This window comes from Aethalodelphis obliquidens, unplaced genomic scaffold (assembly GCF_003676395.1).
Source record: "Aethalodelphis obliquidens isolate GAN/ISIS:26980383/991018 unplaced genomic scaffold, ASM367639v1 scaffold34, whole genome shotgun sequence".
In the NCBI taxonomy this organism is placed as follows: domain Eukaryota; kingdom Metazoa; phylum Chordata; class Mammalia; order Artiodactyla; family Delphinidae; genus Aethalodelphis; species Aethalodelphis obliquidens.
The window spans coordinates 19,876,347-19,892,768 of NW_020837978.1; the positions used below are offsets into that span (position 1 = coordinate 19,876,347).

The 16,422-nt window shown below is 42.6% G+C and overlaps 1 protein-coding gene across 3 annotated transcripts in view; it reads right to left on the minus strand.

Annotated features, from left to right (window-relative positions):
- RIPOR2 (RHO family interacting cell polarization regulator 2) overlaps nucleotides 1-16,422 on the minus strand; it is a 211,109-nt gene that overhangs the window by 97,758 nt on the left and 96,929 nt on the right. Inside the window, exon 1 of one of the 3 annotated variants that reach the window (XM_027128513.1) lies at nucleotides 14,360-14,874. The exons of the other annotated variants lie outside the window; for them this stretch is intronic. Within the exon in view, the coding sequence (XP_026984314.1) occupies nucleotides 14,360-14,420 (61 nt within the window). The 5' untranslated portion in view covers nucleotides 14,421-14,874. Of the gene's footprint in view, nucleotides 1-14,359; nucleotides 14,875-16,422 lie in introns of those variants that run through there. 3 annotated transcript variants of the gene reach the window in all.

Consider the following 16,422-nt stretch of genomic DNA (forward strand, 5'->3'; position numbering starts at 1 on the left):
CAATCCCCTATTAAATATCTTTCATTGAATCGCAGTTATGTTTTCATGAGCAGCAGCAGGAAGCATCTGGAACAGCTGTCTGCTGGCAGGCACAAGAGTTGTGGGCTGGAAGGCTATATGTCAGCCTCTTCCTTCAATGACCTGTCCTCAACGAGCCTCAAGGGGCTGCTTGAGGAAGATAAATCTGAACACCTGCTCTCATTTGTTCTCTGCGCCCAAGACGGTAGCTGGGTCAGAATGAGGATGTAAGCACTGGGCAAGGGCAGGTTTTAGAAGAACGAACGCACACAGGCCTCTCTGAGAAGTGCCTCTCAGCCCTGGGTGCCGCATTCAAAGAGGAATTCAAGTTCAACAGCTGTGGGGCGTGTGCCCCTGCATTTCAGATCCTAATTCACAGACATCTGGGCCTGTTCGGCACTCAGGATACACTTGCCCTCTTGTTGGCATAGATATACTATTCAACTCAAGTGCCTGGTGGAATACAAATATTTGACTAGCTATTGTAAGGTCTGGAGAATTACTGCTGTGTTAATATGTTCTTTTAATGGTTTTTGAGGATACGAAAGACTATCTTACAGGAGGAAGAACAATTTCCCCCCAGGATTAAAGTAAGGTGACTGAAGACATAGTTCACGGGATTTGAGTTAAAATACAAGCAAATGTGCTGATTGCTAGCGCTTGACTGTTAAATGGATACGTTACTGAGGGAGGCTGATAAATCTCCTTGGGGAAGGGAAAAAAGGCAGGGAGTTGAGCAATGGGATTGACCGCTTGCCTGCCTTCTATTAGGAGAATAAGAATAAAAACCCCTAAAGAGGTCTCTTTAGCTGAGATGCTACGGATGTACAGCCTAGGAGCGAAAGGGCAAGAGATGCAAGCTTTTTTTTTTAATAGAACGTTACTGGAATATAATCGCTTCACAATACCGTGTTAGTTTCTGTTGCACAATAAAGTGAATCAGCTATAAGTATACATATATCCCCATATCCCCTCCCTCTTAAGCCTCCCTCCCAACCTCCATATCCCACCCCTCTAGGTCATCTCAAAGCACCAAGCCGATCTCCCTGTGCTATGCTGCTGCTGCTGCTTCCCACCAGCCAACTATTTTACATTCGGTAGTGTATATATATTGATGTTACTCTCACTTCGTCTCAGCTTTGCCCCCCTCCCACCCCATGACATCAAGTCCATTCTCTATGTCTACTTCTTTATTCCTGCCCGAGATGCAAGCATTTTAACGTGGTGAGCGTAGCACCAAAAGCAGAGAGGCCACGTGAAGATGGAAAGTTCATGGATGCATTTCCATAATTATTCTATATATCAGAACAGTGCTCCCAAGGATGTTAAGCTCTCTCCTTCAAATATTCACCTTCAAGAAGGCTGTCCAGGGCTTCCCTGGTGGCGCAGTGGCTAAGAATCCTCCTGCCAATGCAGGGGACACGGTTCGAGCCCTGGTCCGGGAAGATCCCACATGCCGCAGAGCAACTAAGCCCGTGTGCCACAACTACTAAGCCTGCGCTCTAGAGCCTGTGAGCCACAACTGCTGAAGCCGTGCTCCACCGCAACGAGAAGCCTGCGCACCGCAACAAAGAGTAGCCCCCGCTCGCCGCAACTAGAGAAAGCCCGCACACAGCAATGAAGACCCAACACAGCCAAAAATAAATATAAATAAAATAAATAAATTTATTAAAAAAAAAAAGCCTGCCCAGATGATCCACCACTTCCCCCGATCTTTCCTTTAATTTCCTTTAAGTGTTTTGCACAGTTTGTATTGCTTCTCCAGCTCCTGGTTTTATGCAACAGCCCATATAGGTTATACAGCCCAATCCCCATAAGCTAGAGATAAATCTATGAATAATTCTCATTTATGCATATGCTGCTTTATCGTCAACATTTCAACAGATATTTCCTAGTGCCCACTATTCTGGGTACTTGGAGTGGGACTTCATGAAGTCATCCCCTATTTATATCTAAACTATCTCAAAGTGGACTCCTGCTTCCCCATCATGGCCATACTACCCCAACGCAAGCCTGCTTCTCCAGCAGCCTTCCTCATCTCAGTAAAGAGCAGCATTATCCTTCCAGATGCTTGGGCCAGAGTCTTGGAGACATCCTTGGTAACATTTCCCTCCTTACCTCCAGAATTCAATCGGTATCAGGCCTGCTAAGTTCCCCACCAATTCTCTCCTGGACTGTTGCCATCCTCTTCTAACTGGCTTCCCTGCTTTTGCCTTTTATGCCCCCATTTTAATTTTCCAGACAGTAGTCAGAATGGTACGCGGGCCTCTCCCTGTTGTGGCCTCTCCCGTTGTGGAGCACAGGCTCCTGACGTGCAGGCTCAGCGGCCATGGCTCACGGGCCCAGCCGCTCCGCGGCATGTGGGATCTTCCCGGACTGGGGCACGAACCTGTGTACCCTGCATCGGCAGGCAGACTCTCAACCACTGCACCACCAGGGAAGCCCCAGAATTATCCTTTTGAAAGGCAAATCAGATTATGTCACTCTGCTCAACATTCACCAATGGCTCCCCATCTCCCATAGAGCAAACCCCAAATGCATACAATGGCCTGTAAGGCTTATAGGAGCTGGACACCCTCCCTCCTAACAGAAACCTCTAGGGTTGCAGCTTCTACTGCCCTTGGCTGTGCTCACATCGTGCTGCAGCCACACTGGCCTCCCGACTCTCCCTGGAACATTCTCCTCCTGATATCCAAGTCGGCCCTGAGGTCCTTTCGAGCCTCTAGAGCCAAGTAGAACTGAATCCAGCACATGGTAGACTATCAACAGATAGTCTTTAATGAATGAAAAAAATACATCTTCTATCCCTACATAGTTCATAAGCTCCTGAGGGGCTGCATCTGCTAATTATGCTACTCCTTTCTAGAGAAGCCTCGGTAAGTGCTAATCCCAAAATATTTATGCAGAGATTTTAAAAATGATTCCCAGCTAGGCAGACATTGGTAGAAAAAATTCCCAGACCTCATTCTTACACATCCTGCTATGGAGAAAACAGTCTTTCTAAGACTGTGTCAGATATGCCCAGCCCTGGGCAGAATCAGCTCCCTGGGACCATTTCTATCTCACCTGGGTATTCAGTTCCCTGTTGTTAAGTTTACATGGTTCAAGAAAAAGCAACCTTTTTGCAGACTTTCAGGAACTGTCTGGTTCTTTCCTGTTTTGTTTTGTTTTTTGGGGGTACCCATTCCTAACTCTTTTTTTTTTAATGTGGAAATATATATATGTTATATACGTATGTAGATATAATACATGTAAGATTTACCACCTTAATCATTTTTAAGTCTACAGTTTAGTAGCATTAAGTACATTCACACTGTTATGCAACCAATCTCCGGGACACTTTTCATCTTGTAACACTGAAAACTGAAGCTAGACCCATTAAACAACAACTCCCCATTTCCCCCTCTGCCTACCGCCTGGAAGTCACCCTGACATTTTCTGTCTCTATGAATTTGACTCTCTACACACCTCAGATACATGAAATCATACAGTGATGTGTCTGGCTTATTTCACCTAGCTTAATGTCCTCGGGGTTCATCCATGTTATACCATGTGTCAGAATTTCCTTCCTTTTTAAGGCTGAATAATATTCCATTGCATGTATAGACCACATTTTGTTGACCCATTCGTCTGCTGATGGACACTTGTGTTGTTTCTACCTTTCGACTATTGTGAATAATGCTGCTGTGAACATATGTACAATTATCTCTTCAAGACCTTGCTTTCAGTTCTTCTGTGTATATGCCCAGAAGTGGGATTGCTAGATCATATGTTAAAGAACTAATTTTAATTTTTTGAGGAACTGCACCTGTTTTCCATAGTGACTGCACCATTTTATAGTCTCACCGGCAGTGTACAATGGCTCCTGAGCTCTTTTTATAGTAAGATATTTTTCCCCTCCAGCAAGTTAGAACTGCTCAGAGATGCCTAATAGTGCTAAACATTCCAGCTCCTTCCAATGCTTAGCAACCAGGAGCTGAGCGGCCCCCACTGAACGAGCGAGGGTGTGTGTGGTGGTGCTTTTCGTTCTTTCCTTCGTGCCTGTTTTGAAACGGCTTTCTTGTCCTTGAATTAACATGCAGGCTGAGTGGACATCAACGGGTCTGCCCTACAGACAGAGGGCAGTGGGCAAGAGCCAGCACTGTTTTGGGGATGATCAAAGCTCTGCTAATCCCTTGTAATCTCCTAGCGTAAAGGGGATATATTTCCAATTTGTGGTTTCTTTGAAAGATGCCCCCAAGGTTGGCACTATCACTTTTTGATGAATTGGGAGACTTGGAGTGGTGTGTGTGTGGAAAAGCCAAGGAGACGGCCTCGAGTCATGTTTGTGCATCAGTCATCTCTTGCAAGGAGGTCCAGGGTTTCAGATCTCGGGGACAAAGAACCCAAAGAGTCAAATGAGGAGGAGAGTGCCTTGAAGTCATGCAGAGGAGTAAGTGGGAAGGACCCTGGACACCTCCTGTGCGTCGCCTTCTTTCACCTCACTTATCAGTGGGCGGGGAGAACAGGCCTTAGTCCTCCTGTGTGTCTCTGCTTACATCATGCTGCCTTCTCTGCCCTCCCCCACCCAGCGCATTCTGTCTTTGGTTTTGTCTTGGACTGTTAATTTTTCATCATCCTACCAGTTGGTGTTACAGAGCAATGTAATATGGGGACATGTGTTCTCTTAAAAATAATATTTAAATAAAAATAAGAGGGGATAAATCTTCTCTTAAATGGGGATTTTAAAATGATAGGGGGCTTCCCTGGTTGAAAGTCCGCCTGCCGATGCAGGGGACACGGGTTCGTGCCCTGGTCCGGGAAGATCCCACATGCCGCGGAGTGGCTGGGCCCGTGAGCCATGGCCGCTGAGCCTGCGCGTCCAGAGCCAGCCTGTGCTCCCCAACGGGAGAGGCCACAACAGTGAGAGGCCCACGTACCGCAAAAAAATAATAATAATAATAAAAATAAAATGATAGGACCCTCTCACCGGACATGAAAAGGGGAAGAGCTAGTGGGAGAGACAATGACCTTAAGAGGCAAAATGATGGAACGTGATGACCTAAACCAGGGGTCAGCAGGCTTCTTCTGTAAAGAGTCAGATAGTAAGCATTTTAGGCTTTGGGGCCAAGAGGTAAAAAATGAGGAAATTGTATACTTACATATAACAAGAGAGAAAACAAACTTTCACATTTTTTATGGACAAAATTCAAAATATAATAATTAATAATTGAGCTTTTTTTTTTTTATAACACCAGTCTATTAAGGAGAAGAATGGAATTCTTTTTCTTTGGGATAACATCTTGCTTAATTGAAGTTCAAGGTCAATGTTCCCTGTCACCAAATCGATTTGCAAATGTCTGTCTTTTTGTAAAAACCATTTATGGCAGGCCGTACAGAAACAGGCAGTGGGCTGGGTCTGGCCTGCAGGTTTGCCATCTCCTTCCCCTGCCAAGAGGTGGGTAATGAGCTACTGACTCACTATGTGCAGTTTTCAATATTGCCTGGTAGCTTATAAAGGCACAAACATCTGTCTTTTGGGTGTATCATTAATGTTAGGAAGACACACAGGGCTTTTTTCTGTCCTCTTCACTCTAGTCCGTGGTGTAAATGACAAGATGTGTTGTCTTTTCTCATACAGAAGAGGATGCTTCTGACCCAGCAGCAGTTGTCCTTCCAGGAGTCAGGAGGACCTGGGTTGACCCTCCCCAGTCTCCCCTCCTACAGCTGGGACCATTTCCAGCCTGACCAGTTATGTGCCCTAGTCCTAACTTTTATTGAGTGGTGCTCAATAAAGATTTGGTGATTAGTTCACAGTGGGTAGATCCCATTAACTTGCTCTCTGTCCCATGAACTATTATTATAAACAACTGAACTGATGTTTGTCCTCCTGTGTGCACATTAATATATTGACACACAAATATACATAAACAGATTACCATGATTTCTCCAGGAGGTTTTACCACTGAAAATATTTTAAAAAGCAATGGAAGTGAAAACAAAGCAAAACACCACTAGAGGAAACGTCATAGAGGCTTTGTTTAAAATCTTAATTACTGTCCTAAAATGCCATTAACATATGTATAATTCAAGTTTCAATAAGTGTTATCTTTAAATTAGAAATGGTTTAACAAATATAGAGAGCCCAGCCTTTATCAAATTACTTTTTAAAAAGTACTCTGTAAAGCGGCATGCAGAGGCAGTAACTGTGGTGTGTTTACCCCAAGTAAATATTTACCCAGGAGAAAGGGCCTGTGTATTGTTAAAGATACTGTTAAAGATATGATTCTTCACCTCCAGCTTTCCTGACCAAGGCAAAGGGGACTCTCTCCACAAGAAAACTGCCATAGCTTATATCACTCTTTAATACTCAAAGGATTTTCAGAGGGAGACCAGATTGGTTAAAGCCAAAAAAAAAAAAAAAAAGGTAAGAAATCACAAATTCATTTTGTGCCAAGTGAAGGGGTTATTCTGAGTCCTGCCTTTGTCAAATGGTGGAGGTCGGATAGCAGCCAGGCTTGTTAATTCATGAGCCAGACGCACCTCTATATTCCCAGGAAAGCATTTGAAGTGAGCAGTCTCAATAGCTGTGCTCTCATCAGCTTGTGTCTTTGTTAATCACAGGCCAAGAGTAGAAGAGGAGAATTGTATAGACTTGGGAGACTGGGACAGCTGAGAAAATCACAATTAAAAAATCATTGACATTTACGTAGTAAGTCCTTACTGGTTTTCCATTATCGCATACATTATCTCCTTTAACTTCAAGCAGTTTGTGGGGGAGGTCACCACCACCACCGCCACCATCTTTATCACATTACCATCATCACCACCCCAGCATCATCACCATCACCATAATTATCATCATCTCCAAGTGGAAGAAGGAAAGTGAAGATTCTGAAGGGTTAGGTAACTTGCCTAAAGTCAAGCTACTAGTAAGTTGAATTAGGTCTTTTGAGTCCAAATATTTTGCTCTTTCAGCTATGCTATCTTCCCTCAGTTTGGAAGTCTGAATGGTAAAAAAAAAAAAAAAAATCAAAGATTTACAAACATGGTGGCTCTAGAATTTTTGGATGCCAAGTACTTAGTACAGCAATATGGCCAGAAAAGGGGTCTGCCCTCCACTGGAAACTGTTTGCAGCGTAAGCATATGATTTTTTACTCAGATTATAGAGTTCAAATCATTCAAAATAGCAATGTTTTCTGAAAAAGCTTTTTATCATGCTTTATATTTGGACTCTAAATTCTAATTTATTTTTTAGTCTTTAGAGCTGCTAATGGAGATTAATAGTGGGCTGAGGCATGCCCCACCTCGAAGACATCCTTGGTAACCCTGAACATATAAACCAGAAGTTGAAGGAGAAGAGATTGTTTTTCAGAGATTGTTTTTCGTAATATTTCAGTCATATAATTTATCTGAAAGTGGTTAAAAGTGCCTTCTATGAATCCTATCTGCATATTAGATTCTTTGACACACTTTTCTTCAAATGCCATTCTATCAGTTCGTCGGGCTGTTATAAATAGGAAGGAAAATCCCACCATAGAACATGTTTTCGTATTTACTCCCTGTCAGAGTTTCCTGAATGCCAATTCATAGAGTGAAAAAAAAAAATCTTCAACTGCTCAACCAGCTGACTCAATTTATGATCTGAAAGTCAAGTTATTTTCTTCCTGGTTCTCGGCTCATCACTCCTTACACTGAATGGGCAGTTTAGAATGACGTCAAGAGGGAGAAGAGACCAGCCGGTGTCCCCCTGTTGCTGCTTGAGTTGTACAGTATAAACATTTAAACTCTTAACTCCCAGTGATCCAAAGACTAAGAAGGAAAGACTTGCAGTGAAAAGGTGGCACCATAACCTCGTCACTTTCCAGACGGGCAGCAACTTGTTTTTAGTTCTCTTTATTTTATTTAGAAATAATTATTTCCTAGGGTTAAACCTCCTAATACAGCAGAGATGACATACCCTCAAGATCTTTTCTCTGTTTACTAGGTTACCTATTAATGACAATCTTTACAAAGGTTGACACAGTGTTTTCTCTCTCCCTCAGTTGGGAAAATAGACACCTCACCCTGCCAAAAGTTCACATTTTCCTCACTTTTATATTTTAATATCTAGAATTTTTTACTTGTATCCATCATTGATCTTCAAGTGTCTTCTGCCTGAAGCCTCTGTTAAGCAAGTTGAGGCATGAAAAAGCATAAGATATGGAAAGTCCACACGTGAAAGAATGACGATAATATAAATTATCATTAACTTGCCTCTGGAGTGAAGCTGGCCATTATACCTGCCTTTTGATTGTTATCCCAGCGTATATGTCAAAATCTTTCTCTTAAAAATATCTAAAAGTGATCAAGTAAATTGTCATTTTTCTTGAAGGGAAATTCTTGATGAGTGATGAGATACACTCCGTCTACACAGCACAAAATGAAGTGGTTTTTCAGCTCAAACGACCTGGTTTGTCTATCAACAAGGATCGAACACTTCAGATTCTTGACAAATCCCTTCACTCTGCAGTGCACACATGGTATGGAATCATCACCCGCCTAGTCGGCCAGGCATCTCCACATTTCAGGCGCCCGAGAAACCAGCCCCCAATCCAGCCTGGAACTTACTGTCAAGGAAGTACATGAACGTTCAATATCCCACCAGCCCCTGCATTGTGGTTTCATTTTCTTCCGTCCATTTTTACTTGACAGGAACAGTCACTATTTTTTTTTTTCTTCCTCTCTGTCCTTCTGGTACTTGAAACAGTCATTTCAACTTGACTCAACTAATACCTTTTCCTTCTTTAAAATCTCTCCTGAAACCAACTGAATTGCAAACATTTTCATTAAACATCACAGCCGTTTGGTAAACAATCAACAGACAAAATTTAGCCATCCAAAAATACATGAGAAGTGGAATAAGCCTACACTTGCTAAGCACAGTAAAACATGTGAGGTATAGGTAACGGGATACATCACATTTCTTTAATAAATAGGTTGACTTCAGTAAGTGAAGTAACTCCCATCAAAGAGCAAGGGCAATACTCCCAACTTATTTCACTGCTTTGGTCATAACAACTACACATTTCCTTTTTTTTTAAACTATTTTCCCCCCATACAAACAACGGGTATGCATATACTTGTAGTTTTCAACTCAAGTCCTGTAGAAGATATACTCAAGGCTATCTCATACTATTCCTAAAAAGACTTTACTGGCTGCCTACAGAGATATTAAATAAGCATTTAAAATGCTTTCTTTGTGATTCTGGGCCCCTTTTTGGCTTTGGCCTGATCTAAATAAGTCACCCTGAGGTCACTGGGGGCCATAAATCAGGGGGGTGGACTGGGGGCTAAGACGGCCTGCATAGCTTTAGTGCAATGTGCTATTTTAGCTTGTGCCCCTGAAATGACACCATCTCTTTGGCACCAGCCAAAGTAAGCTTCCTAGACATCTATGGGAAGGGAATGTTTTGCAGTAATCCAAGGCATAGGTCACACAGGCATGAAATATTGTGGGGAGGTCTGTGTCTGCTCCAGACCCTGTGACAAAGTAGGGAAAACAACTTCCAACCAAAACGTTTATCCAGGATTCCAGGAATGGAAATTGACCCAAGCAATCCCGGCAAACTGCGAAAGCAAAGAGTGGCCAACTTTTTTCAACCCAGGAAACTAAGGCAGCCTCTTCCTGTCCCGTCTCCAATCCCATTACTTGGGTCCACTTGAGAACCCCAGACATGGATGTTTTTGAGAAAGTGCTGACACAGCTAAATAACAATTTTTATATCTACGTGCTATAAAATGCGGCATAATCCAACAAAAAGGTCCAACTCTCTCTCTAACCAAGGCACATACACTTTGATGTTCTCTTTCTCAACACTTTTTCCATAGAGGGTATGGACTTAACCAGTCTGAACTTTCAGGATTTATTGGTTTTGTACATAATCTTAATTTAATCTCTTCTTCCTTCTTTCTTTTAATTTTGGAAAGGGCAAATGTAATTCAGTAAATATCAAAACATGCCAGATTACAACAGGTTGCAGAATTGTTTACCCATTAAAAAAAATCTACCTTGGCTTCATAAGCAGTTTAACAGAAAGACAAAGTGGGCATCTATTCTATACTTACAATTCTCTTTTTTGTTAAAACTTTTGCAATTTTTTTGCTCTCTCTGAGCTGAAGATCCCATCGAAAGGGAAAAAAATGCTAACTTACTTGGCTTGGGGAAAGGAGAGAGGTTTGGTTCAAAAGTGTGTGGCATTTTTTTTCAAGCATCTGTCAGTCTCTTTAAGAGCGACAGGTAGCTAATGGTCGAGTGGACTTCCCTTTGAGTTTCTCTCTATCTGGGAGAGTTCTTCTCCTTTGGGGAGTTTGAAACAACTTTCCTAGATACTGTAATCCAGGACAGGAGAAGTATTCTTATGCTATGCTGCATTGTACCAGAACATTCGAAGGTCTGGCAAAGCTTTGCAGTTTCCTGTGGTCTTTCTAGAAGCAAGATTTTAAAAGACATGTAAGTGTCCAGGGACTATATAAGCCTGAGAAATACTTTGCACACATGACCGTGAACTCGTGCAGTTTTATTATTCTAATCATTGCACTTGACCACAGATTACCGAGCACTGCCGAAAACAAAGGCAGTGAGGGCTTGTGGTTCTAAGGAAAGAAGGACTGCAACTTTAACTTGTGCCAAGGAGTAATTCTGACTGCTAACCTACTGGCTGACCAGCACCTGGGGAACTGTTTCCTCCCACACACGAATCCTGTTCTGTTCTTGAAAGCTGGCCAAGGGCCTCCACTGTGCGTGACATTTTTTTTCTATTATTATTATCGCCATCATAATTGTTAGAGTTATCATTACTATTATTATCCATCCAGCTATTTCTACTAACATACACCAGGCTGGCTGTCAAGAAGGCACAGTGACAAAACAGATGAAAGCCCTTTAATTTGATAAGTTTGAAACAACAATGGGAAAGAAGCCCTCTAATTCCAATTACTGGTTTTTCAATAGCTTGGTAATCAAACCAATCATTCCCCCAAGAAGGAATAAAGTCTACTGGATAGTAACCATTTTCTAAATGGCATGGTGATATGAAAATAAATAAATACATAGTGATATTTGGAAAGCCAACCTGAGGTGGGGGTGGGGGAGGGAGGGAGAGAAAGAGGAATAAAATATTAGGGTTTCTGGTGGGTAGGTGGGTGACTGCTTTTCTCTCTCTCCCTCCTCCTCTCTCCCTCTCACTAATCATATGCAACGCTCCTCTAGAACAAGAGCAAAGTTACACACCAATGCTTCTTAATTTCGTGAACTTTAACATTTTCTTTAACCACAGAAAACAACAGCTGAAGCAAACAGGATCTCAGAAAGGCAGTTAAAAAAATATATTGCGAGCATGACTCAGTTTTTTTCTTCCCAGATCTTTATGTGGTCCATAAATCTAAATGGATTATATATACTTTTAACCAAATGGACCTAAATTCTAAATTTGTTTTTCTTTAGGGGGAAAGGGTCCTTTAAAAATGTGGCCACTGCAAGGAAATATGGTTGCCTTGGTAACAAGCTCCTAGGCATCTTCCTTCCTTTATGTTACAGGAAACTCAGTGGACCGAAAGCTTTCTGCTTTCTTAGGCATGTTAAAGTGAGCTTAAAGCATGGAGGAAAGCTAGAGCAAGCTTGAACTCTTCGAGGTAGATGTATGCCACTGTGCAGAAAAGATGAAGTAATAGAATGCTGGAGCTTTTCAAATGAGATCTGAGAGACTGTGTAATCAACACTCTTGTTTTAGGTAAAAAATGAGGCTCAGCAAGATTAAGTAAGTGACTTGCCCAAGATCCTACATCTACATTACAGCAGGTGCAGGGCTACAATCCAGGCTCCGGACAACTTGTCCTGTGCTGTTTCCACCCAGGCATACATCTGAAAAGTGGTTTATGAACTGATTTTCTGTAATAAGTCCTATTCTGAATACACTAGGTTAACCAGACATGTGAAAAAACTCTGTGCAGAATTCCTTTTATACATTGCTTTCTAACCTATTCTAAGAACCCATTTTTGTGAACACATAGTCAGAATTAGTATTTATTGAGTGCTTACCGTGTCTGAGGCACTATTCTAAGCACCTTCCCTGTAACAATATTTAATCCACACACCATCCTAGGAAGTTAGCCCTCCATTTATAAGTGAGTCAACTGAGAGAGAGATTAAGTAACCAGCTCAAAGTCATAGAGTGAATTAAGTGGCAAAGCCCAGGCAGTGCAAGTCTGCAGAGGAAGCTCTTGACTATTACCCTGCAGGGAGCTTACTTAAAAAGAAGGAACTACCCGGACAAGCTTTCACATAAATAGGCAAACATGATCCATGACTCTGAAAACTGAATACAAATATGCTGGATGTTGGACTTGCAAGGATTCTCTCTCTAATCTTTAGAGATTAAGTTAAATGAGATAATCAGTCTGGAAGGTACAAAGCATATCACCTGTGAAGTACAACGCAAATGTTATGAATCTATTATGAAGATACCCTGTACAATCCAATAGGTATTATTGTCCCATCTCACCACTGAAGAAACAGAGGTTTAGTTTAGCAATTACTTTGCTTAAATCACATAGGTAATATGAAGCAAAATGAGAATTTGAATCGGAATCTTGTCTGACTCCCAGCTTGACTCTTTACCGTGCTGTTGAGGTTGAAATAATCACATTGATACACATTGATAATCATGAACGCTCAAGAGAGAGATCTTACTCATCAAGCCCTGCTTTGCTGAGGTCTTAATTCTTTCCCTCAGAGTGGGGCCGCTCACCTATCCGTCTATAGGTGGCGCTCTTTATCACAGTAGCCATTGGTAAAAGAGAAAAATCCCTTTGGGGGAAAGAAATGTGGCCTGGCATTTTGGAGGTTGGGTAGATAATTACCAAATTGACCCATTTAGGCTTATCTTCCTAGTTGTAAACATGTTCTAATTCCTGAAGGGAGTAACTAAGTATGTATACACAGAGAAAACATTTTTTTTTTGCGGTACGCGGGCCTCCCACTGTTGTGGACTCTCCCGTTGCGGAGCACAGGCTCCGGACGCGCAGGCTCAGCGGCCATGGCTCACGGGGCCCAGCCGCTCCGCGGCATGTGGGATCTTCCCGGACCGGGGCATGAACCCGTGTCCCCTGCATCGGCAGGCGGACTCTCAACCACTGCGCCACCAGGGTAAGCCCACAGAGAAAACATCTTTAAGTAGAAGTGAAAGCTGAGGAATGGAGCCTAAGATCAAACTTCGAGTCACAGTGGCTCTACCTGTCACCCAAGTAGAGCAACAGCTTGAGAACATGCCAAACAGCAAGGAAGCTGGGGGGACATTCTTTAAGCTGGTTGAAATTGTGATAAAAACCCAAATTATGGTTTTAAATATTTCTGAGGCTACAACAAAAATAATGTGAAGACAGACATCAGTAATGGTAACCTCCTAGATGACTAGATTACAAGGGATTCTTATTATGCTATACTCTTTCATTTGTCTTCAATGAACTTGTACTACTTGGGTAACTGCAAAAAAATTTACTAGAGCTCCTTTAAAAAATTACTTGATAAGAGTTTTTTAAAAACTACCAGATACGGTTCTTGCGGAAACCAACAAGTTTATGAGGTCCCGAGTCCAGAATACCACTTCTTTAGACAGTTCCAAATTCTTGAAAAGCTCTTGCCTACAGCCCAACCTCATAGGCAGCATTTGATTACAAGGCATCTGTAGATTACAAGATTAGCCATTTCAAATTGCAACCCTTACAGTCAAATCCCACAACACTGGTCTACCTGGGGAAACCTAAGCGGCGCAGTTGATGTCAGAAGCTAGCATGGCTGCTGCCTCCCAGCCTGGAAGAAGAGGAAAAGGGAAAGGCAACTGAGACAGGGTTGGGGTGCCAAATAAGTCCACAGAAGAGTGGAGAGGGCAAGACCCAAAGGCAGAGAGAGAAAAGAAGGACAGGTGGGTAGTGCAGAGCAAAGCAATATGGCACTGTGGGGCACCATCCCCGGCCCATCTGTCCAACTGCTGCCCTGCAGTCCTGCTGTGTGCTGAGCACGGAGACAGACTTATTTCCTTAAGGTGTTAGACAAGAGAGCACAGAAGAGGGACAAGGGGAAATTTTAGTACTATTTTCTACCCTAAACTAAACCTTTGGTCATGACTTTAAAAAAAAAAAATTATTTGGAGGAACCATTCAGTTCCCTTGTCCCGGGTTCTGCAGTGTACTTCTGGGGTGCCAGCCCATCCAGGATGCTTTCAAAGTCCTCAAGTCCCTTACCCAAACCGGGCCACAGTTTCCAACAGTGTCAAAGCTAAGCAAAGTAGATCAGAAAGGCTCCTGCCAGAATGACGTGTTTACCTTCACAAAAAACATCATCCTCTTCATCCATCAGGAGCTCCTTGGAGTCTAGATACTGCATCTTGGAGCCGGCAGTCAGCGTGTGCAGTGGCCTCAGCAGCTACCCTGCCCTCCGAGGCGACTTCCTTTTCCCAGCTTGGCTAAGCGCCCCGAGAGGGCAGCGTCCGCCTCTGCCCTCGAGAAAGCAGCTTCATTCATATGAACAGGCTTCGTGAGCCTTTTGAAGAGTGCATTCCAGGTGGGGTAATTTTCACCACTGAGAAGAAAGAATTTTTTTCTTTTTCTTTTTTTGGAAGGGGGCTGCAGATCCGGTTGGAGCTGAACAGAGATAGCGCTTAAAGTCTGAGGGCAATGAATTCTATTTCAAAGCGACAGCTTTCATATTTTCTTAAAGAGGAAGGCGGCCGTTTAACTTTCTTATGAATTTGAACACAATGGGTAGTGTTGAAAGAGAAGGGGTTCACATTTCTCCTATCTTGGTTTTGCTTCAATGACAATTTATCTGAAAGGAAAGCAAGCCACTATGCTAGACCCAGGCAGGCATCTGGAGGGACAGAGCTTTTCTTTCACTCAGTAATAGTTGCATTTTTCTTTCTTTGCAAACCCCTGGCATTTGAGGATTAGAAAATTTCCAACACTTAAACCAGATTTAATGCACATCTAGGCTCTTATTGACTCAATCTATGGTCAATAAATGGATAAATCGTTTGGGTCAAACAACTTCCATTTTATAATACTGACTCAGTATGATACTTCAGACTTATCACTAAAGCAGAAAGGAGAAAATGTAACTCAGAAGGCAGTTCCTCCCAGAGGGAGGACTAACCACTGACCTGTCACGTCAGTACCAGTGGTTGGCATCACTATATTGAAACACCCAAAGTGTGCTAAATTCTGTATGGTGGTTCAAACACAAATCTCTGAGTGATACTGCAACCTCACTTGGGGTTTCCCAGCCCTCTACTTTGTGTTATAAGACGTCTCAGGCGTCAGAAGCTTGGAAAATGCAAACGGAGATGATGGCAGGGAGTTGTTGGCCCAAGGTGTTTATTTCTGGCAACCTTATTTATTGAGTAGGGTTTTAAAAATATGTACATATATTAATAGACTTTGTTTTTTAGAGCAGTTTCAGGTTCACAGCAAAATTGAGAGAGGAAGTAATAGAAGCTCCCCATAACGCCCTGCCCCCCCCCCACATATAGCCTCCCCCATTATCAACACCTCGACCCCCAGAGTGGTACATTTCTTACAACTGATGAACCTACGCTGATACATTATTATCACCCAGAATCCAAGGTTGACATTAGTCCAAGGTGCATTCTTGGTGTTGTATATTCTATGGACTTGGACAAACAGATAATGACATGTATCCACCATTATAGTTTCATACAAAGTAGTTTCTCTGCCCTAAAAATCCTCTGTGCTTTGCCTATTTATCCCCCCACCACCACAACCCCTGGCAGCCACTGATCTTTTTTTAAAATAAATTTATTTATTTATTATTTATTTAATTTTTGGCTGCTTCGGTTCTTTGTTGCTGCATGCGGGCTTTCTCTAGTTACAGTGAGTGGGGGCTACTCTTTGTTGTGATGCGCGGGCTTCTCGTTGCGGTGGCTTCTCTTGTTGCGGAACACGGGCTCAGTAGTTGTGGCTCACGGGCTCTAGAGCACAGGCTTTGTAGTTGTGGCGCACGGGCTTAGCTGCTCTGCGGCATGTGGGATCTTCCCGGACCAGGGCTCAGACCCGTGTCTCCTGCACTGGCAGGTAGATTCTTAACCACTGCACCACCAGGGAAGTCCCAACCACTGATTTTTTACTGTCTCCATAGTTCTGCCTGTTCCAGAATGTCATAGTTGGAATCATATACAAGGTAGACTTTTCAGATTGGCTTCTTTCACTTAGTAGTATGCATTTAAGTTTCCTCCTTGTCTTTTCAGGGCTTGATACCTCATTTCTTCTTAATTTTGAATAACATTCCATTGTCTGGATGTAACACAGTTTATCTATTCACCTACAGAAGGATATCTTGGTTCCTTCCAAGTTTGGGCAATTATGAATAAAGT